Here is a 21,997-nt window from a genome sequence, read left to right as displayed (position 1 = left end):
CCAAACAGTGTAAGTAAAATACAAGATCTTTCAGTGATCACAGGTTCATACTAACATTGTAACAAATGTCCCTCAACTGCTACAACATAAGAGTTTGAAATGCCCGAGGAAGAAGCATTCACCTTGGGTGAGGGAGGTATCTGATGCCCGGCGGCCCTCCCTGAAGCTCACTGGTGACCTGTTGTGGGCCTCTCGTTTCTGGGAGCTCAGAGCCTGCATGGCTGGGTTGGTAGGTCTCAGGCTTATGAAAGGAGATGTCATGCGGGGTGAGGCTTGATTGGCTAACATGATGTCCTTAAGGGAAGGGTTGTCCTCCAGAAAGTTCAGGTCTCTCTGAGCAGACCCCATATCATACTCAGAGTCCACACTGTCAAGGGAGGGGTTGTCACTCATGGAGAACATTTTACCTTTAAGAGAAAAAAACAAAACAGAACAGATACAATCAACAGCAATAGCATCTTCTTTGAACATAGAATACAAAGCATAGGGGCTTTAGTCTGGACATCAGTAATGTTCTCACTCTCCAATCAAAACATCTTTTCAAGTGGCAGATGCCTGTAGTCCCAGTTTTTGGGAGACTAAGGCAGAAGGACTGACTGAGCCCAGGAGTTTCAGAACAGCCTGAGCAACACAGTGAGACCCTCGTCTCAACCAAAACATGAAAACCAAAAATAAGCAACACCATTTGAGGGCTGGACATGCAGCTTGGTAGCAGAGTGCTTGCCTAGCATGTGCAACGCTCTGTGTTCAATCTCTAGCACTGCATAAAATCAAAAGCCAACCAACCAACAACAACAAAACCTCAAAAAAAATCAACACCCCATCTTTCAGAACCCTTTCATGGGTCAATTTAAACATCTTCAAATTCAGTGGGCAAAAACACTCCAGAAGCTGCACCTGTAAGATCCTGGTTGCTCCCAAAGAGCCCAACTCTAATGAAGCACCCCTACGAATAAGGGGCAATCAACTCAGACATTTCTTTTGAATCTTCGTTAGCTGCTGAGCAGGCCTGATCCTATAGCCTACTGCATCTGCTCCACAAAGGAATAAGATACAGATTATATTCCAAGGACTGGTTGGTATGACTACTTTGTGGTGCCTGGAGTATGAGCTGGTGCCATGAAGACTTGACCTGATGCTTGTCCGGTATCATACCTGCCCCAGGCATCACGACCAGTTGGTTGGTCACTTCCGACAGAGTGTGCCGCCTCTGCCCACTGCGTGTGGACTGAAAAGCTTCAAAGGCATGACTGGGGTCTTCCTCGGCCTCTCCTTCTGTCTCCAACCCTTCGTCAATGGAGGTCTCCATCATGTTGCTGGGGAGTGACTGGCATCCCTTCCTCACCAGGACAGGAGGCACAGGGTCAAGCAGACAGCCATTTACCTAAATGTTAGGGAGACTGTCAGTTGTTGCTCTGCTGAGACAACAGGAAAATCCACAAAGGAAAAAATTGCCAAAACGTGTGGCAAACTATCAATTAAGTAAAATATTAAAAGTATTCACATTTATTTCTAAGGACAACACATAGAAGTTAAGGCAAGTTAACTGCAGTGCTTGGAGACAAAAGCTCATTATGACCCAGAGTGGCACTGCCACCCAGGTTTCTGAGTCATCATTATTACAATAAACAATATTTTTTAGTGGTTTCCAGATGAATAGAGGGTATATTAGCTTGAGGCCTACCAGTTATTTATTTTTTTAAATAAGCGAACCGAAGGGGGGGAAGATTTTCTTTTTAAGTACATGGCTTCTAATTGAAGTGCAGTATCAACGTTCTTCTAATTTTCAACCACAAAACATACTAGAAGGCTCTAGATATACTTTATGTTCATAATTTGAGTGCCTGCCCATTTGATTTAGTTTTTAATTGGTTCTATGTGTCTGAAGAATGGAAAGTAAGAATTCTTTAAAGACAGAGTGATACCACAAAAAGGATTGAAAAAAAAACTAAATGGCAAACAGCCAAAGTGTTCCATTATAGAATAACACATGACTCACAGGCCCAAAATTCCTGCAGAGGTTAATAAGCCCCAGTGCACGGAATTCTCTCTTCTCTGGCAGTGACACGCTGTCTACAGCGCCTACCCACAGGGATGGGTTCAACGCAGCTCCTGAGCGAGCACACTGCCTTCCTGGCAGTTGCCAAGCAATCCACCATTAGGCAGGCAGAAAGACACTCAAAGGGGAGTTGTGGTTTTGAGCTCTTCTGGCTGGTAAAAGCCCCAAAGAGGAGGCAATTATTTACTTCATTACCTTAACTATTCCCTTGTGGAACTCAATCTATTATCCCCTATGAACAGCTGCTCAGGAACAGCCAGCACAGATGCTTAGTTCTAAGCAGGACTTTTACCTGGAATACACTGGCTAGAGCTGTTGTTTCCTTTGGAAGCAGGAGCAGCTCATGTGTGGAGAGGTGATGTGGGACATCCCTGTGCCAGACACAGGACATTTCCCTCTTATGGCAACCATGTGAATGCACTCCAAGGCCCTCTCTATTTAGAGAGGGAGAGTTAGGTGACTCAGATCTTTATTTGCTTGGGGGAGGTGATGCTTATTCTATAAAAAACCGTTCTGGGGCTACAGCCATTGCCTGGGTAAGGTGGCTAAAGCATTACAAGGTTATAAAATGATGAGTGGTCACTTCAAATGAAGAGTGACAGATGTTTTCTTCCCAGACTATGACCATTGTTCCCATGGCACCAGAAAAAAAAAAAAAAAAAAAAATCTGCAATCTGGCTAGCAACTCTCATTCTCTTCTTGGCCCTTCCCCAGGTTAGTATTTCTTTTTGACGACACTTGACAATTTTCTTGCAGGAAAGAATGGCTGAGAACTTCCATTCACACTTCCAGGCTCCTTAACAATCTACTAAGATGATTTTCTAAGACAAAACAAGGATGACTTAGAAATGAATAAAGCAATGGAGAAAAGGGAGGCTATTAAGTAATTATCTACTCAGCCTCTTTACACTTACAGCCTTGGTCAGATGGTTCTTGCAGGATAAGTCATCTATGCTGGTTATTTTTCCTTAATGGAGGAAAGTCACCTTTTCTTGAATCACTCAAAATACCCTGCAGTCTCCCTGAATTTACAGTTTTACTTAAATTGTTACCCTATAAATTTATCTCATCTAGACTAGAGAAATTATACTTTTGATTAAAAAATGTTTCCTGAAACAAATTTCATTTTCCTACAACTAGAGAACAAGGATCTGATTTTTTTTCACAGATATGTCTTTTCATCGTGGGGCAGCTGGAAAACAATATACTGACTTTTTTTTTTGTTTTAGTTGTTGATGGACCTTTATTTACTTATTTTTACGTGGTACTGAGAATTAAACCCAGTGCCTCACACATGCAAGGCAAGCACTCTACCACTGAGCCACAACCTCAGTTGTTTTTTTTTTTTTTAAGGGATTGAACCCAGAGGTACTTTACCACTAAGCTACACCCCCGAGTCCTTTCATTTTTTATTTTAAGGCAGGGTCTAAGTTGTTTAGGGCCTTGCTAAGTTGCTGAGGCTGGCCTTGAACTTGTGATTCTCCTACCTCAGCCTCCTGAGCCGCTGGGATTACAGATGTGTACCACCACGTCCAGCAATATACTGATGTCCTGTGAGGGGGCTCAGTAACAGGTATAACTTCAGTTCCAAGGTTTTATGACTGAAATATTGGGCTGATCTGCCTAGATGACCTAAGCTACTAGAAATTAGGCCTTTTGCTTTAGGAATAGGAAACAGTCTAGGCTGATGTAAATTAGGAGAAATTTAAAATACAATGTGGGTGAAATGTACATTTCTCTAATATATTGTTTTTGTTTTTCCTTGAAGCTTAGTTATTTCACTTCTAAAAGAGTCTATATGTAATAGGCAATAAACATGTGGGGGTCAAGCCCTCAGAGACCCCAACACTAATTGAGAAAGCCCAGGAGGCTACAGCAAGTAGGCATAAGAGACTGCAAGACTGCTATGGACTGAACGTTGTATCCTCCCAAAATTCCTATGTTGACTCTAACCCCCAATGTGGTTGTATTTGGAGACAGTGTTTCCAAGGGAGTAGGGCCCTGACCCCAAAGGATTAGTGTCTTTATAAGAAGGGACAACTGGAGCTTACTCCTAACTCCCCCTGGGGCACAGGGGAAAGGTTATGTGAGGTCCTAAGACATGGTGAGGTGGCCATCTGCAAACCAGCAGAAGGAAGCTTATCAAAGACTGAATTGGCTGGAACTTGAACTTGGTTCTTGAACTTCTCGGTCTCCTGAACTGTGAGAAAATTCTTACTGTTTTCGCCACTGTAGTATTTTCTTATGGCAGGTAAGCAGACAAATATAGTATACCAAAGCACAGTTTGGTGAGTTTGGAGGTTGGACGTGTCTTACATAATTTGTATCCTAAGTGCCTAGAAAGTCTGCTACATAGAGAGGAAATGCTGTAGGTTCAAATCTCAGCTTCACCACTCACTGGTTAACTGCTTAACCTCTAACTCAATTTTTTTCACTTATATAACACTTTTAAAAGAAGTGATTTTGTGGGGTGGGAGGAGTGGGGGGGAAGGGAAAAAATAACAGAATGAATCAAACAGCATTACCCTATGTAAATTTATGATTACACAAATGGTATGCCTTTACGCCATGTACAAACAGAGAAACAACATGTATCCCATTTGTTTACAATAAAAAAAAAAAAAAGAAGTTGTTTTGCTGTTCTGAGGCAAATTAACTATGTCAAAAAAGAAAAAGAAAAAAAAAAGTGACATCAGTTCTAGAAATCTATCCTAAAGGAATAATCATTAGAATTGGACTAAGCATAAATAAGGATGTAAAAAAAAATTTAAAAAGGAGAGAAGTTAAATAAGGTGATATGTAATACAATGTCTAAGGTGTTGTTAAAACTCATGTTTAAAAGATTATTTCATGATGTGGGAAAAATGTTCATACTATACTAAAGAAAGATACAAAATCATATATAATAGAATACAACTTTGTTTTAAAAAGTCTTACTACCTACTGAGCCATACCTACCCTACCCACCTATAGAAAGCACATCAAAATATGCTTATCTTTGTTTTTTTTTCAATTAATTTATTTAGTTAGGTACTGGGGATTGAACCCAAAGGTGCTTTATCACAGAGCTACATCCCCAGTCCTTTCATTTTTTAATTTTGAGACAGAGTCTCACTAAGTTGCTCAGGACCTTGCCAAATTGCTGAGGCTGGCCTCGAACTTGTGTTCCTCCTGCCTCAGACTCCTGAGTTGCAGGAATTACTGGTGTGAGTCACACCTGGCAATATGCTTGCTTATCTCTGGATGGTGAGACTACAGATAAAATAATTTTTCCTTTTTTCCATCTTCTGAATTGTTCATGCATTATTCTGACTGGTTTTATTTTTTTTCAATTTTAAATTAGTATTTGTTATAAAAATTTAATTTCAGAGGTAAAATTGGAATTGCTTCTCCAAAGTCTCAGAGTCAGCACCACTATATTTCCTTTTCATATCTTATGTGTACTACCTACATAATACAAAAAATTACCATTATTACATATTTTTTTTTTTTGGTACTGGGGGTTGAGCCCACCGGTGCTTTACCATGGAGCGACATTCTCTCTCTCTCTCTCTCTCTCTCTCTCTCTCTCTCTTTGAGTTTTGAGGCAGGGTCTAATCTGCTAAGGTTGACCTTGAACTTGTGATCTTTCTGCCTCAGCCTCCCCAAGCCAATGGGATTACTGGCATGTGCCACCATGTTTGGCTTCAAAAAATTATTAAAAACGTAAATGGACATGAAATACTTCTATTACACTTGCATTTTCATGGCTTACTCATAATTCTTCTGCCATCCAGCAACAAAGATGCTAACCAGGAAATTCCTTTTATTATAGTCTAATAAAATGCTAAAAATGACTGAAATGTTTGTATATGTGTATTAAAAAAATCCACTATTTACAAAGAAATCTCAAGTGAGGATGATGTACTCTGTAGGGTTTATACACCTGCCTTCCCACATGGTCCCTGTATCACCTGTGGTTCTCAGTTACTGTTTTTTACCCAGAATGGATAACTCAGAAAGGTGCTGGTTTCGGCAGGAACCCCAAAGTTTCCATTCAGACTCCCTAAGGGATTTCACTGACAGTTTTAAGCACTGAAGACTTCCAGGAGGGAAGAAGAGGTGAGCTCTTTTTGAAATGCACAATACTTGTTCCTGATTGACAGCAGAAATGAAATTAGCAATACATGTAGCTGTGAAGCATCTTTCAGAAAACAAATGGGCATTACAGTAAGTACAAATGAAGCAAAACGAACAAAAGGAACTGTATTTCTATCTGGGAGTTTTTGTGTATGTGCATTTATTTATGGGTCCCAAAGAAAGAGGCAGTACGGAGGGAAGAAGAACAAACATTTTACTGACATAAATGAAACAATCTGCAGTAAGACCAGCGGATGTTTATGGCCTGGCTGAGTGTCACTGTGGCAATGCCAGTGTGGGTGGCCAGTACCAGCGTGGCACTGCTCTTCCTACAAATGCAAATACACCATTTAGCTACTGTCTATATCTTTCACAAAATCATTCATTTCCTGTCTGTTTCCTAGTTACTGTAACAATCACAAGCTTTAAAAATAGCTTGCCCTATATAATATAGCAGACAGTGCCCAATCTGTGTTTTGGGCCTGGTGCCCTCACAGACAAGACTTCAGCAGACTGCATTTTAATTTTTTTGAGAGAATTAGATCTTTAAAGTAAATGAATTACATTACTCTAATTTATGTCTAAATTTCTGAGCAGGAATGTACCAGTAATTTATAAGGTTATTTAACATGCCAGGCAACCACAGGCAGAGAAAACAGTCTGTCCAAAGGAAGTAGACTCGTCCTAAGGGGCTGGGACACAAACAGGTCCTGTTCAGCAACTGGGCTTAACACCTGCTGGGGGAGCCTGGCCTTGAGCTGTCTGCTCGGCTGTGCTCCAGCTAAACTCATTACTTAACTTCTGAACCAACTGCATCTTCAGAGTTCCTGGTTTCTGGGAAGGTACTTACACTTCCAATAATCTAGCTTCAAAATCTTGTTAAGGGTTTGGGCTTCTCTCTTTCATCTGCTCCGTCTCCATGCTACCAGCCCTCCTCTCCTGTCTCGTAACCTCGCATTCAGGCCCTCATCATCTCCCTCAGGGACACGTGCTCTAACCTCCCATTCACCTTACCAGTCTGCCCCTCTACTGCATGCTAGGGGCCACTCAGCCTCGTTTTCTGAAGCACAGAATGCATACAGCTCGTCCTTGCTCAAAATCTTCAATGGTCTCTTGCTACCCTAAAGCCTCAGTTGTTTCATCTGATACCAAACTCCATGCCCATGTTGAGAGCACCCACCTACAGAGCAAGTCTTCATTGCTTGGCTTGCCATTCATAGCTAAACTACCCACTTTTCTTTCATACAACTTCTCTCCATATGCCCTTTCCCTCAGAAAAACTGAACAAATGCTCTGATTTAGATGGACCCTGAAATTCCTTAAGTTTGTTTTTGTTCAGGCTTTCCCCTCCACTGAAGACATCCCACCCTATTTTCCATCCACTTTGATTCTATCCACTTCTCAATTACTTGCTTTGACACTTAACCCAAAGACTTTCCTGATCAAACACTAAACGCAACTCTCCCTGCCACGTTCTAATCTCACTTTGATTTAGATCTCTTTATAGGACCAATTATACTCTATCTTTTATCAATTTATTCAGCACCTGGAGCATTGCCTTTTTTTTTTTTGTATCAGGGATTGAACCCAGCAACACCTACCACTGAGCTACATCCCCAGTACTTTTTTGCTTTTTAGTTTTAAGACAGGGTCTTGTTAAATTGTGGGGTCTGGGCTTGAACTTGAGATCCTCCTGCCTCAGCCTCCTGAGTTGCTGGGATTACAGGCATGTGCTACCATGTCTGGCTGGCACATTGTCTTTTGTTGCATATGAGGTTTCTTCTGTTAGATCGTAGTCTAGCAAATGTGAGACAAAGTTCATGTCTGACTCATTTTTTTTTAATTACCTGAAGAGGCCCAAAAGACAGGAAACTAATATACTGAGTATCTAAAATCTTCCCCACTTCTTATACACACTATCTCAATCTTCACACTAGTCTCATAAATTTGGTATTCTCACTTTACACAAGAGAAAACAGGTTCAAAGAGTTCACACAACCTGGTAAAGAGCAGAGTCTGAATACACTCTAAGGTCTACATTCTTTTATGACACACTGCTACTCATTAATATGGTCCTTTGTATATCTCTTGATGTTAAGTATATACAACTCATATTAGAAGTTAAATAAACATCCATTGCTTGAGAAAAGCTGTCATCTTCCATATCCTAAAAGCCAACTTTACGGTGTGCCAAATGTCAACTTGACTCCTTCAAGCATGTCCAAACTAGACCAAAAAACGATGTTAAGCTGACCAAAAAGCCCATCATTTTGTATCTATAGTATTCTCAGCAGAAGAGAAGAAATACTAACAAAGACAAAACCCAATTCAGCACATGTTAATTTTTTGTTTCCAGAATTATAATTTGTTAAAAACAAACAAAAGAAGCGAAATACTTGTGAGGAATTTAGAAATTTTGAAGACAGAAGGAACTGGTTATAGAAGGAGAAAAAAGGGGCTTCTGGGGAGTAGAGGTCTGATGAGTTATGTTGCGAAACAGCTGTAATGATAAAACACTGACGAGGATTTAGCTCTGGACACTTCTTAGGTTTTCTCCACAAAAACAACATTCCTGACTGACTTGAGGAAATGAGAGTTCAGCAAAGCCACAGCACAACATTGAAGGATCAAACTCAAGTCTCCAGCCACATGGCAAGCTCTGAGTCTCTCAAATACATCCCTCTGTACCTTTGGAGTGTCGACACACTCTTCTTCCATAAATGCAGCTTCTGCCTGACAGCCAGATGCTGGAAATGAAAAGGCCTCCACGTTGGATGCCTGTGGGAGGAGGGCAGATCGCATCAGCCTCACATTGGGGGAATGCATGGTCACTGGGAGTCCCACAGTTTGTGCCTGCAAATATGACAGAACAGAAAGCATGGAAACATTAATACTTTCCCTATAAATACACTAAGTTCTTAGAATAAAATAATTATTCCTGGAACGGTTAAAGTATAACAAGTTATTTATTAGAACCCCCACTCTGGAAAAGATCTGATGACTATGTATAGGGAATATACATACATATATAGAGTACTAATTTGGAGCAATCAGACATTCTGAAAAGGTTTGTACAGGATTTTACTCCTGTCCCATGAGGACAGGCCTAACTTTTACATAGGTAACAAGAAAGCTAGTCTTTGTAAGGAGTCAGACTGTCCTCTGTTTCAATTCAGAAAACATATTGCCTTTTTCCTTAATACACTGCTGGAGGAATAAAAAAGTCCCTGACTGTAGGATCCTGCACTCTGAACCAGGGGTAGATACACACACCCCTACAACCAACTATAATGCAAGGGGGCACTGAAGTGAGTTCTGTCTCTGTCTCCAGTGGGGTGGGATGATAGATATGTCTTGGTGAGGGTGTGTGGAACAAGCAAGAAGAGAGAAGCAGCAGTTCCTTAGAGGTGACAGGAATGTTCTCCTTCCTTTGAGGAGACACACAGCCTGCTGGCCCAGTGGAAGGAGACATGCTTATTGCAGTGCAAGTTATAATTTTGAAGTCAACCTATTATAGGAAGCTCTGGATGGCTTTAAGTCCATTCTTCTGTCTCCTTTGTGAACTACTTTAAGTAGAGAAGCATTACAAACAATTCTTTAAAAAAATTTGAGACTCTTCCTTATGACAATTGGCAAGGGTTGATTTTAAAGATGAAGCTGCTGAATGATCCTTTTGTCCTGATTCCTTCAAAACTAGCAGAATAATTTACTAGCTATGTTTTGAACATAAGAGACACTGCAAAACATCTGAGGGACGAGTCATCATGCCACACTATGAAAGGAGAGGAATTGCCTATATTTTTCTTGCTTCAGTCATGTCAAAGGAGAGAGGATGGTGAGTTTTAAATTCAAATAAACAAAAGGGACAAAAGGTATTAGGTTCTAGCTTCTCTCTCAGGAAGTGGGCTTGATTTCTGGCTCCATCATTGGCTCACTGTGTGAACTTAATCAGGTTACCTAATTTCTTTGAATCTTATTTTCTTCACCTTTAAAAAAGGGCATAAATCCTACTTCACAGTGAAGTCAGGATTGTAAAAGGTAACATGTAACGTCCTAACTCAGTGATGTAAATTCTTCCTTTTCTTTCTAAAGTCTTTGTGGTGCTTGGGATTGAGCCCAGGGTCTTGTACATGTAAGGAAAGCATTCTACCAACTGAAGTACATCCCCAGACCTCTTTCTAAAGTCTTAAAATCATACCAAGCATATAGGATTTAGACTGTAAAATGAATGTAGTTTTGTTCTCAGATTCTATTTAATGGTTCCCAGTTAGAATTTCAGTTTGATAGCTGTTCAAGGATGGGAGTATGTTACTACCATACTTTATATTTTGACATATTTTGAATATATAGAACATATTTTATGTATGGTAGATTCAATTATTAGTATTACCAGACATACTGCATGAGCTAAAGAATAAAGGAACAACAACAAAATGTCAGAATTATATGGACAGTGAAAATGGAAAAAAAAAATTACTACATACCATTCTTGGTATGGTAAAGAAATAGCTTTTCTTTTACATCATTCTTCAGGCTTACATCCTGTGTCACTTTTAATGTTAAACAACTTTTTTTCCTTTTCAAGTATTAGTCATTTAATTTCTCTAGTCCATACGTCACAATGTGAAATTTAAACTTTCTAATAAAGTACTTTGGTACATTCTTCCAACCCCCATTGTTGGATTTTTAAAAAATTTTTTTAGTTGTGGATGGACCTTTACTTTATTTATTTATTTATATGTGGTACTGAGGATGGAACCCAGTGTCACACATGCCAGGCAAGTGTCCACCACTGAGCCACAACTCCAGTTCCCCATTGTTGAATTTTTAATCAAAGGATAGAAATGAACTTTGATTTCTATTTCCCAAGTTTATTACATTGCTCCTTTTATATGAAAGTAGGGAAACTATTACCTGAGACACTGCACTGGAAATGAGATGGCTACACGAGAACTACAATGTGCTGCTCCTTCTCGGTCCTGACTCAGACCAGCTGTGATTTCTTAAATCGCAGGACTGCTGTGCCAGACCAAGCACAGTACATTTTCTCTGACGACTTCAGCACCTGACCTGAACTATAACTGACCATGAACTTGGTAAGGATGGAGAAATAACATTTTGTTGTAACACTTAATTCCCAGGAAATAGGATGGTAGGTATCACACATCTGCTTTCTAGAAGTCTTGCAATCACTAAGGGGACTAAGGAAGTCTGTCCGGGCTGGGGTGTAGCTCAGTGATAGAGTGCTTGCTTAGCATGTACAAAGTCCTGGTTCTGCAGGGTGTGGTGGTGCATGTCTGTAATCCCAGCAACTTGGGAGGCTGAGGCATGAGGATTCCAAGTTTAAGGCCAGACTCAGCAATTTAGCATGAGAGTTCTGGTGGTCTCTTCCTCTTATAAGTACTAATTTGGAGATAGGGCCTTGATCCAAGAGGGCTGATATTCTTATGAGAGTAACAGACCAACAGAACTCTGTCTCCTCAATTGACAGAGGAAGAGGCACATGAAAAAACAGTAAGAAGGCAGTCATCTTCCCACTGGAGTCAGCCTGCACCAGAAATCAATCCTGATGGCTTCAGAACTGTGAGGAAATGATTTTTTTGTTTGAACCTTTCAGTCTGGCATTTTGTAATGGCAGCCTGAGCAAATTAATACAATGCCCACAGTGGTGGGGTCAGTGGCTGGCAGATAAGTGCTCTATTTGTTGAATTCAACTGCTGGTACAGGTTAACTAATTTTATCTCAGTAGCAAACTTATTAAGTAGGTATTGCTATTTTCATTTTATATTTAAGGATAGGACCTCAAATTCTTAAGCAAAACCCCCTGCCTCAAAATCATGCAGATCTTCTGCATGGAACTAAAGGTTTGTAGGATTTAGAGTTCATGGGATCTTTGTATAGGATCAAGTTTGTTCCTCAATTTCTTTTCTTTTTGTTTTTTGGTACTGGGGATTGAACTCAGAGGGGTTTAACCAATGAACCACATCCCTAGTTCCACCTCCCTGCTTTTTTAAATTTTGAAACAGGGTCTCGCTAAGTTGCTGAGGCTGGTCTTGAACTTGTAATCCTCCTATCTCAGACTCCTGAGCTGCTGAGATTACAGGCGTGCACCACCATGCTGGCTGATTTCTCAATTTCTTATTGCTATATCAACATAGCAATGTGTGAGGTACCTAGGAAACAGTTCCCAACCTTTTTTATTTTTTTAAAGTAACTTTAGTTGTAGATGAACACAATACCTTTATTTTATTTAAAAAATTTTTAGATGTTAATAGATTTTTATTTAATTCATTTATTTATATGTGGTGCTGAGAATTGAACCCAGTGCCTCACACATGCTAGCCAAGTGCTTCACCACTGAGCCACAACCCCAGCCCCAGTCTCTGACCTTCAGGAGTTTAGTCTAGTGATAAAGTACCCATTATTATTATTATTTAGAAAACAGCGAGATTTCCTCTTAGAAGGATTTACAGTACTTTTATTTGATGTATAACATGCTGAAAATGTTGTATCTGATTGAATTTGGATAACGAGAAAAATATGTCTGGCTTTTATCTTATGAACTCTAACCACTAGTTTTAAACAGTTTTGCTACTCCACATTTGTATCAACTGTAAGTAGACAAGAATGCAATGGGCATCTCAATTACTGAATTACTGATAGGAAGTTGCCCTCCACAACTGTAGACCACAGCACAGTATTAGTTTGCTTGGGCTGCCATAACAAAATGCCAGACTGAAGTCTTCTTTAAAAAAAATTAGGACATCAAGGAATTAAAGCAAGAAGGCTCTACTAAAACTTTGAGCATATTCATATCCATAAAAACCAGAGAAATCTATTTTTTAGTAAGCTCTATACTAAAAAATAGAATGTGCCTCTCTGAGGGAAGGCAGTGTTTCCCTCAGCTGCACTGCCTCCTGATTGGCATCTAGCGGCCAGCAAGACGAATTTGTAGATGAACACTGAAGACTTCCATTTGGATTAGACACTTTTTAAATGACAGTAAGTAGGTTTCTACGATGACATGGGTCAGTGCAAGAACTCATGGGGGGCTTGGTAATAAACATAGTTAACAGATGTACGAAGCCAAGTTATACATCTTAACTCCAAGCCAAATTAAATAAAATCTGAGATATCCAGGGGAATTTGCTTAAAGTCTAGATAGGAAAAGATATCAAATAACATGCACGTGTTCAGGAGCAACTGTTTACGTAACCCTTTACCACTCCCTCACTTGCATAATGTTTAAGAATAAAGAAACTTGGCAGGGAAAGCCTGCTACTGCACTAGGCAGTCCCTGCCTCCTATCCTTCTGTCTGCATTTGCAAGAGGAAAGGGGATCATCCCAGATCATGAATTGCCATCCCTGCCATCCTGTGTCTTGAAAGCAATACCTAATTAAACTTTGAGGTTTCCACATGCTGAGAAACTCTAACTCAAATATCTAGAACAATGTTGATAACATTATTTCACTCACATTTGTTTTGATACTCACATTTTCTATATAAAGTATATAAACAAAAATATGATTTGCCTATGAAAATCAAGATTTTTAATCTCCTTCTTTTTTTTCTTTGTACATTCTGTAAAAAATGCCAGATTTTCTTATAATCTTGCAAATTTTGTAAACCTGCCAAAGAAATTCAAGATGAAAATTCTTCTGCTCTTAATTTTACTTTGGATAGAGTCATTCACAGAAGCGGACAAGAATCCTAACAGAACACAGGAACAAGTCACTCTTCTCCTTAACCTCTATACAGATAATTCCCCAGATCTCTCTACTCTAGCATTTCTCCTGGGATCTGTGTCCACATCCCTCTTGGCAACTAGGTTAATGCCACCACTGTTCTCTCAGGCCCAGCTCCAGGATAGAATTATCCCTAACTCACTGTTGTCCTCCACAATCCCAACATTTACTATGTAACAAATGCTTACATAGCACTCACTGTGTACCAGACACTGTTCTATGTATTCCACAAATATTCACTAATTTTATTGGTACAACATTCTTATTTTCATCTCCATTTACACACAGGAAACTGAGGCAGAGGAAGACTTTAGAAATTTTAACTACCATAGGAGCTACTTCTCCAAATCATTGCTAGGTTCATACAAGGTCTATCTATCTCTGAGGTTCTTATACTTGCCTCTTCTGTTCTGTTTCCACCAGTGCCACATTGATTTAAATCTTCACTATTTCATATCTCAACTACTATAATAATCTCCTAACTGATCTCTCCAAATTTCTTCTCTTCCCTATCCTGTCTATCATTCCCAATGTTCTCAGATTAATTAGCTTAGAGAATGGATATAATTCTATCACTTTTCTGCTTCTTAACTACCTTCAGAGTTCCTTAAAACTGTAGGGAAACTCTTCACCATGGGAGCTCTTTTTTTTTTTTTTTTTGTTGGTGCAGGGCTGGGGATTGAACCCAGGGCCTTGTGCTTGTGAGGCAGGAACTCTATCAACTGAGCTACATCCCCAGCCCACGTGTGGAGCTCTTTACAACATGGCTTCAACTTATCACTCCAACTCTTCATTTCCTTAGACTTCAAGAGTATTAATTGGAACAATGACCCACATAAATACTTCTGCTCATCTCATGCTATTTCTGCCTACCTTTAAGTACTGCCTCTCCCTGCCACTGTCCCACACCTCTGTGAAGATCTATTCTAACTGCTGCCTCTCTCATATAGACACTCCCATTTAGATGTGCCTCTCTCATCCTTGTGCGCAGCACGTCAACAGCACTCATCTTTCCCTTCTTTGAATTATGGTTAATTGTGGTCTTGTCTTAGTTTGCTTCCACAGTGTGATGTCTCTAAGGGCAGTGACTGTACTCTACACATCCTAACTTCTAGAGTGCCTAAGCTTGCACATGGCAAATCCACAATAAAAATGTCCTAAATGGAACTGAATGTACAGGTTAGCTGCGCTAATTCTTGACAGAAGTGATTAAAAAATGGAATACCTCTTTTAAAAAAAATTGTTTGAAATAAAGTTAATCCTTACAAACAGAAAAATACCAAAACATTTGAGAATCAGTGAATAACTGAGACAGAAACTTTTCAGAAAAACAGAGTGTAGAAGATGAAATCCTAACCTTTGTACTAAGATAAAAAATGTGTCAAACATGTGAACAGGCACATGCACAGATAAGACTATTGGCTAATGGGGCGTTACCTTGGCAACTGTTTGTTCAGCAATGGTGCTAGGCCGACGCTGTCGGCCATCAAGTCTCTGCTCCACAGGAAAACTGCTTCTATGTGATTTCAGGCGCTCCACCAACAAGAAATAAATGGCAGCAAAGTGGTTATAGCTCTTGTTCTGCAAAGACTGAAAGAAAAAACAACTGTTGGTTGAAGGCAAAGTACCATAAAAACCAATCCAATGATATATACTTTTCTAAAGCAAAAGTGGGTGTTCTTAAAGTAAAATAACAAAGTATGCCTCAGAATGAAATCTAGACTGCAAGGCAGACAATTTCAAATCTTTAGTATTAATTACATAAAGGCTGATGCTTTTAAATTACAAGACTGGCCCTTTTACATTATCAAGGTTTATTTTTCTGCACTGGGAGAAAATTGTTTCATATAGGCCTTCTCAATGCTGTCATGGTTCCATCTCATAGCTGTAACTATGGTATAAGGACAGTTAGCATCCTGAGCCCAGAAGCTCTAATTCCACTGCTTTAAACCAAGTCCGAATCATTGAAAACCCTGAAGTGAACGATTAAAACCTTTGGGAACTTTCTGGTGATTATTTTGGGCTGGAGAACAACATCTGGATACTAGATGGAGAGACACTATGTCTCCGTTCTTAGGTAATTTTTTCCTCTTGTTTTTGCAGTCCCACCCTATTGAAGCCTTGAAAAATAAAGTTGCTTCCCAAATTTTCACATATTTAGCCTGCCAGTTTTCCCAGGATGCTAGTGCAACAGAGAAGCAGCTGCTCCTATGGCTTCTAATTGTACCTGACAGTCTGCATGGGTGCTGGGCCGAGTACCATGAATGAATGTGGAGCAAACTCACAGGCCAGCAGAACCACACTCACGCCTGCCATTCTTGATCTACTTCATGAACAAGTACACTAGGTGTACAATGAGCAAAGCAGGAAAGTCCGTTTGTTTTACTTATGGCTGAGACAGGGTAGTAGGCAGCGGTTTGGAGCCTTGGTCTTTCACAGTAAACATGGGGGTATTTGATAATTCTTTCTTGTTAGTCTTCCTCCTTAAAAGTACTGTTTTTTTTTTTTTTTTTTTTTAAGTTGTGGAGGTATTAAAAACATGTATATCCTATAAATATGCTAACTATTAGAGGACAGGAAAAAAAAACAAGAGGAATTTTCCGGGTTCATGACCTTCTCAGTTCTATGACCCCTAATATTTCCAAATCAGGACCCCACCTGTTTCTGCCTTCTTAGTTTCTCTAGTTCACAATCTAAATCCCACTGGCTTTTTTAAACCCAATGCCTTCCCTTCTTGTTTCCTGCTTGGCCTTTAGCCTTGTTCCATATCTGCACATTTATGTTCTATACAAACTAGTGTAGTGCCAATATGAAACCTGATGCTTCATCTAGAAAGAAACTTTCTATCTTTACTTGTTAAGCCTCCATCTTTGCTTTTTTTGAATCTTCTATAAACCCTCTTGAACTTTTTGGCAGATAAGACAAAGGAAGGAATTTAGATGTTGAATAAAAGCAAATATAAATAGAGTCTGATGTAATTGTCAGGGAACACTGAACAGTATGCCTAGGTGCTGGGGATGGATATGCTAAAAGACCAGGATGACAGGTGTGAGAATGAAATTTCAAGTTACTAACTGCAGAGGAATCCTAACACATATTTAGTCAAATCTCTCATCGCTTTACCTCAATAGTTTTCTGTTGATCTATTCCAAGGCTGTGCATCAATCGCAGAACCTGTTCATTAAATTCCCCGATAGAAGGCTCATTTTCTTGTTCTTGTGGATAGAGAACAGGTCTCTGTACAGGAACTTCTATAAGCATCCACTTATGCTCCTTGATTTGAGCTATGGTTAGCCGTTTGGATGGGTCTAGGACCAACATCCTTCGGATAAGGTGCTCGCAATCTATAGAAAACACAATATTACAGAAGTCACATAAATCACCTTGCACTTCAGGATTATTTGCTTGACTCTTGTGACTTCATATAATGGTATTAACCTTTGTGTCCTCCACTGGAAATCAGAAGGTGAAATGAAAAAATGAATACATGAAAGTTACTTATATTTGTCAAGTTGACATGATGAACCAATACCTAAGAAAAACAGGAGTGTATGGGTCTGATTCTCTGCTAAATGAGCCTTTCTACTTAATGTCTCAACTAAAACTACCTACCCATAGACTTAGTTTTCCATTAAAGGAAAAAAATTAAGCCTCATTCCTAGAATGAGAAGATGATAAATTGGTTCTCAGTCACATCCAAGGCTGATACGCTAAGGCTATGTAGGTGAGACAAAGAGATCTCCAGTGGGCTGTTGCTTTTCTCAGGAGGGCTGCTGAGAAAAATGACATAAAACATTATTTACTTCTGATTACACTAAGAAAACTGTACAGCTGCAACTCTGGGCACTGGCTGATTCTCTGAGATGACATCATACTCTTCATCACCCCCACATGAGCCAACACCAGATCACTCACTGTACCTCAGGCACCATGATAAATGCTTTGTATAGAGTAATTTAATTATTCTCATGACATCCCAGGGTAGAAACAATTGTTATTTCCATTTTATAGATGAGGAATTGAAGCGAGAAAGGAGATATGACTGCTAAAGCCAGACGGCCATGAGTGGTGGAGTAAGGATTTAAACCAGGTAGAGTCTGGCTCCAGAGCCCATGCTCTTAGCCGACCAAGAGCATTACTTCTACTGTTAGTAGGAACACCAAAATTAAGGATGAAAACCAAAAATGAAACTAAGGAGTAAATTTAACTACTGCCTATGTAACAACCCAATACAGACAGGCAGGGATTATGGCATTTCAACTTAATTCACTAGAGTTCTGCCAGTTGGCTTTTAATTTAAAATTTTTTAATTTTGCAAAATTCATTTTGTACTCAGAGTAAAATGGTTGTGAGCCTGTATCTATGAAGTGCTTCTGTAAGTCTAAAATAAACATGGGACATTATAGACCCAGAGTGAATGGGAAGACTTGCTGCTCTTAATCTGGGAAACTTCTGTTCTCAGTTACAAGTAGGAAGGCTGGAACTTGTCTCATCTATATGATGGAGGGTTGCTTATTTCTATGGCTTTTAAAATGACTAAGTCATTTTATTCAGTACCTAAGTCTCAGAAAAAGGGAAGCTTTTGCCCAGGCATTTCATTTGGGACACAAACTTGGTAAAGCACACTTAGTTAGATAAATAACTTGTTACCTTCTGACATGAAATATGGAATCCGGAATCTTCCTTCCAAAACCCTCTGCCTCAAAATTGGAAGAGTTGGTCCATCAAAAGGCAGAGCTCCACAGACCAGGACGTACAGAACAACTCCCATGCTCTAGGGAAGAAAACAGTGCACTTTCCAGGGAGAACTTTAAACACTGTCTTCCTCAAATCCCCAGGAATTTGTAATCATATGCACTGAAAAATTCCTGTCCAAATTTATTACTTTCTCAGAATTTGTGGGAAAAAGACCCCCAAACCCCGACTACTTCAATAAGTATAAAAAATAACAAATGATCTGAATTTCATCATTTTTGCTTACTGCTTAACTTTAAGTTATTGCTAATATTAGGATGATAACACCTGTCCCTAGAAATTCTTTCCTAGGGATTGATTTCAAGATGCTCTAATTACACTCCAGCAGATGGGGAACGAATGAAATACTGCTTATGTGTTGAGTGCCAGGAGTTTCTACAATGGGCCAGAGCAGCAAGTATTATCATTATAGATGCATTTAATACAGCAAAGCAAAGCAATACCCAAATATCCAGTTGTGGTCCTTCATACTGCTGCCCTTCAAAGACTTCTGGGGCTGCATAAGGGGGGCTGCCACACCATGTTGCCAGCAGTTCACCACTTTTAAAGAAATTTCCAAAACCGAAATCTATTGGAATGGAAATAAATGTTACTTTCATCTGTGCTCTCAAACTACACTGCATTTCTCTGTAATATATTTTATAATACACTCTATTAACAATGTCACCACTATTCACTCTGTGAGAACTGAGATGACATCTATCTAGTGAGGTTTCCCTAGCAATTAGCACAATAACCCACAAATTTTAAGTATTCAATAAATATTGATGAATGAATGTATACATGAATTGAGGTTTCTTCTCAAAGAGAGTGAGTGAGAGACTGGAAAAGGACTTTTAAAACTATGTATTTTTAAGGTTTGAAGAAAATTTGCTAGTGTGGATTGCCCTTGTGAATTTGATAATCACAGAATTTCAACTATTTGCTGATCGATAAAGAGATTTTTACCCATATATTCTATCAGGAAAGAACCAGAAGAGTAAAACATAACTGAGTGACTGGCTGCTCTGACAGCCATTACCCCAGGGTAGCAAGATATGTATAACCTTTTAAGGCAATGAGTACAGTTTCCTAAGTAATCACTCTCTCAGTGTTGATTCACACATCCGGTTTTAGGCAGATACCCAGCTGAATAACGCATTAATACAGTTGGTATATGGTACAGCTAAAGGCCACCTAGGACAACTATCATTTATTTACGAATTTATGGAATGCTGTGGCATTATACTTCAAAACAGTTAATAGACTTGCCCTTATACTCCTCCTCATATTGTATCAACAATTTCTATATGCAGAATGCACTCTGAATAACTCTAGCAACTTGGGAAGCTGAAGCAGGAAGATTCCAAGATCAAGGCCAACCTTGCCAACTTTAGTGAGGCTCTATCTCAATAAATAAGTAAGTAAATAAATAAATAAATATAGTAAAAAGGACTGGGGATGTAGGTAATGGTAAAACACCCCTGGGTTTAATCCCAATAACAAAACAAAACAAAAGAAAAACAAAAACAAAACTGCCTTCTGGAAATACTGTACTCAAATGCCTTCAATATGCACAAAAAATTTAGTGATCTTTTGAATGCAAGTTTACCATTTTACTGAGCCTTTATACAATTTCATGTTCATACTGGAAAAATAGATTCCAAGGTTTTTTGTAAGTTATGCTCACACTGTCTTACATTGTTATGTACATTTTAGGAATGGACTCTACTCCCAGTTGGTGCACAGCATTGTTAAGCATAGTGAACATTAAAAAATGCTCCACCAGGAACTGGATCCAGTTTCCACTGCCCGACTGATTGGCTTTGGAATTCTGGTGAGTCTTAAGTTTCCCCATCTGTAAAATTGCAATAATAAAGTACCCAGTCAGCAGCTTGTTGTGAGGGTCCAAGGTACTAATGTTAACTCCCACTCAGTTCACACCTTCAGACTATGTACTTTTTTTTTTTTTTTTTTTGTGGTACTGGGGATCGAACTCAGGGCCTACCAGCTGAGCTATCTCCCCAGCCCAAGAGATGAGAGGAGGGAGGTTGGTCCTCTTGAAAAGTGTTCCCGTCTGACAGCCCCGGTAGGGACTCGAACCGTGGTCCCTGTATATGCTAGACGAGTGCTCTCCAAGAGGAGCCATCCCTTCAGCTGTTATGTACATGTTTGTACCTCACGCAAAATACTCTATCCCTTCGCTGACCTAAAAAGTGGTAGAAAGCAGCCATATTGGTAATAACAGTAACAATCCTCATCACCTCAGCTTCATGGGGAGAGCACAACCATGAAGTTAGGGAGAATGACATGACTTCCAGTTCTGTCACTTTCTAGCTTCCTGTCCCCTAGGGAAGTTATTTGACTTCCCCGAACCGTAGCTTCCATATTATAAATGGGGGACTAATCCACCTATCCTGTTACGATGCTGTGAGAATTAAATAAGATGTAAATAAGAATGTAAAATGCCTACAGCATAGAGGTGAAATGTAAACACTCCCTCTGTGAAACCATTATTGCCAATTATGTCTTTTAGAAGCCAATGAGAACTCTCTTCACAATGTATCCTCAGTTCAGTCCTGTATTCTACTTTACAAAATGGCTGTCAGAGAGCTTATCTTCTCTATGCAACCTTATGACTAACTACTCCTATTCACCTTGGAACCCACAGGTACACACAGAGATACATTTTTCTTATTTTCTAGAAAAATCACAACTTCAAATGAGTTAAGGACTAGATGTTAAAAAATCTGGCTTAAACAGGAAAAGGTTAATTTCAGTCATACTGAAAAGCACAAGAAATTCTGGGGTGGGTGTCGGGGGGAGGGGATCCTGAAATAGGAACAAAAATGGCTGCACTTTAAGCCATAATCACAGGTTAAGTTTTAGTATGTGTAAGTTGAAAATACTCTCCAAATAGCACTGTGAAGTTTCAGTATCTCAAAGATTCCTTATAGAGTCACTTCATTCTGACCTTCCCCACATCCTGGTGAAATGCACAGAAGACTGATGGGGGCCCAGGCCTGTCAGGAAGGTGGTTTGGCTAACGTGGTCTTTGGCTCTCTTCTTGGCACACTTCGTAACAAGAGAGGGAGAGCTAGGAAAGTGTCACCATGCCTGTGGTAGTCCAGTTGCAATGTTGGTTTTGTACACTTAGGACTGACAAAGCAGTTCACTCACAGGAAGAGAAGTACTAAGCACTGGGCAATATTTTCTGTAGGTAACTGAGGATAACAGGAACTTGAGTCTACAGGGATATTAAAAGAAACACCAAAAAGCAACCAGGCTCACTAAGCACTACAATATCGCATAGGCAGAGGTCTTCTACAACCTTGTCA

The 21,997-nt window shown here is 39.6% G+C and overlaps 1 protein-coding gene across 2 annotated transcripts in view; it reads right to left on the bottom strand.

Annotated features, from left to right (window-relative positions):
- Positions 1 to 21,997, bottom strand: part of Sik2 (salt inducible kinase 2) — a 116,368-nt gene that overhangs the window by 9,540 nt on the left and 84,831 nt on the right. For both annotated transcript variants that reach the window (XM_047516200.1, XM_047516201.1), the window contains exons 5-11: positions 19,124 to 19,248; positions 18,576 to 18,699; positions 17,049 to 17,269; positions 15,363 to 15,515; positions 8,867 to 9,031; positions 1,156 to 1,384; positions 123 to 407 (exon numbers count right to left, since the gene is read on the bottom strand). In XM_047516200.1, the coding sequence (XP_047372156.1) occupies positions 123 to 407; positions 1,156 to 1,384; positions 8,867 to 9,031; positions 15,363 to 15,515; positions 17,049 to 17,269; positions 18,576 to 18,699; positions 19,124 to 19,248 (1,302 nt within the window). The remainder of the gene's footprint in view (positions 1 to 122; positions 408 to 1,155; positions 1,385 to 8,866; positions 9,032 to 15,362; positions 15,516 to 17,048; positions 17,270 to 18,575; positions 18,700 to 19,123; positions 19,249 to 21,997) is intronic.

The sequence above is a fragment of the Sciurus carolinensis genome, chromosome 11 (genome assembly GCF_902686445.1).
Source record: "Sciurus carolinensis chromosome 11, mSciCar1.2, whole genome shotgun sequence".
NCBI lineage: Eukaryota > Metazoa > Chordata > Mammalia > Rodentia > Sciuridae > Sciurus > Sciurus carolinensis.
This window is presented reverse-complemented; position numbering and strand designations above follow the sequence as displayed.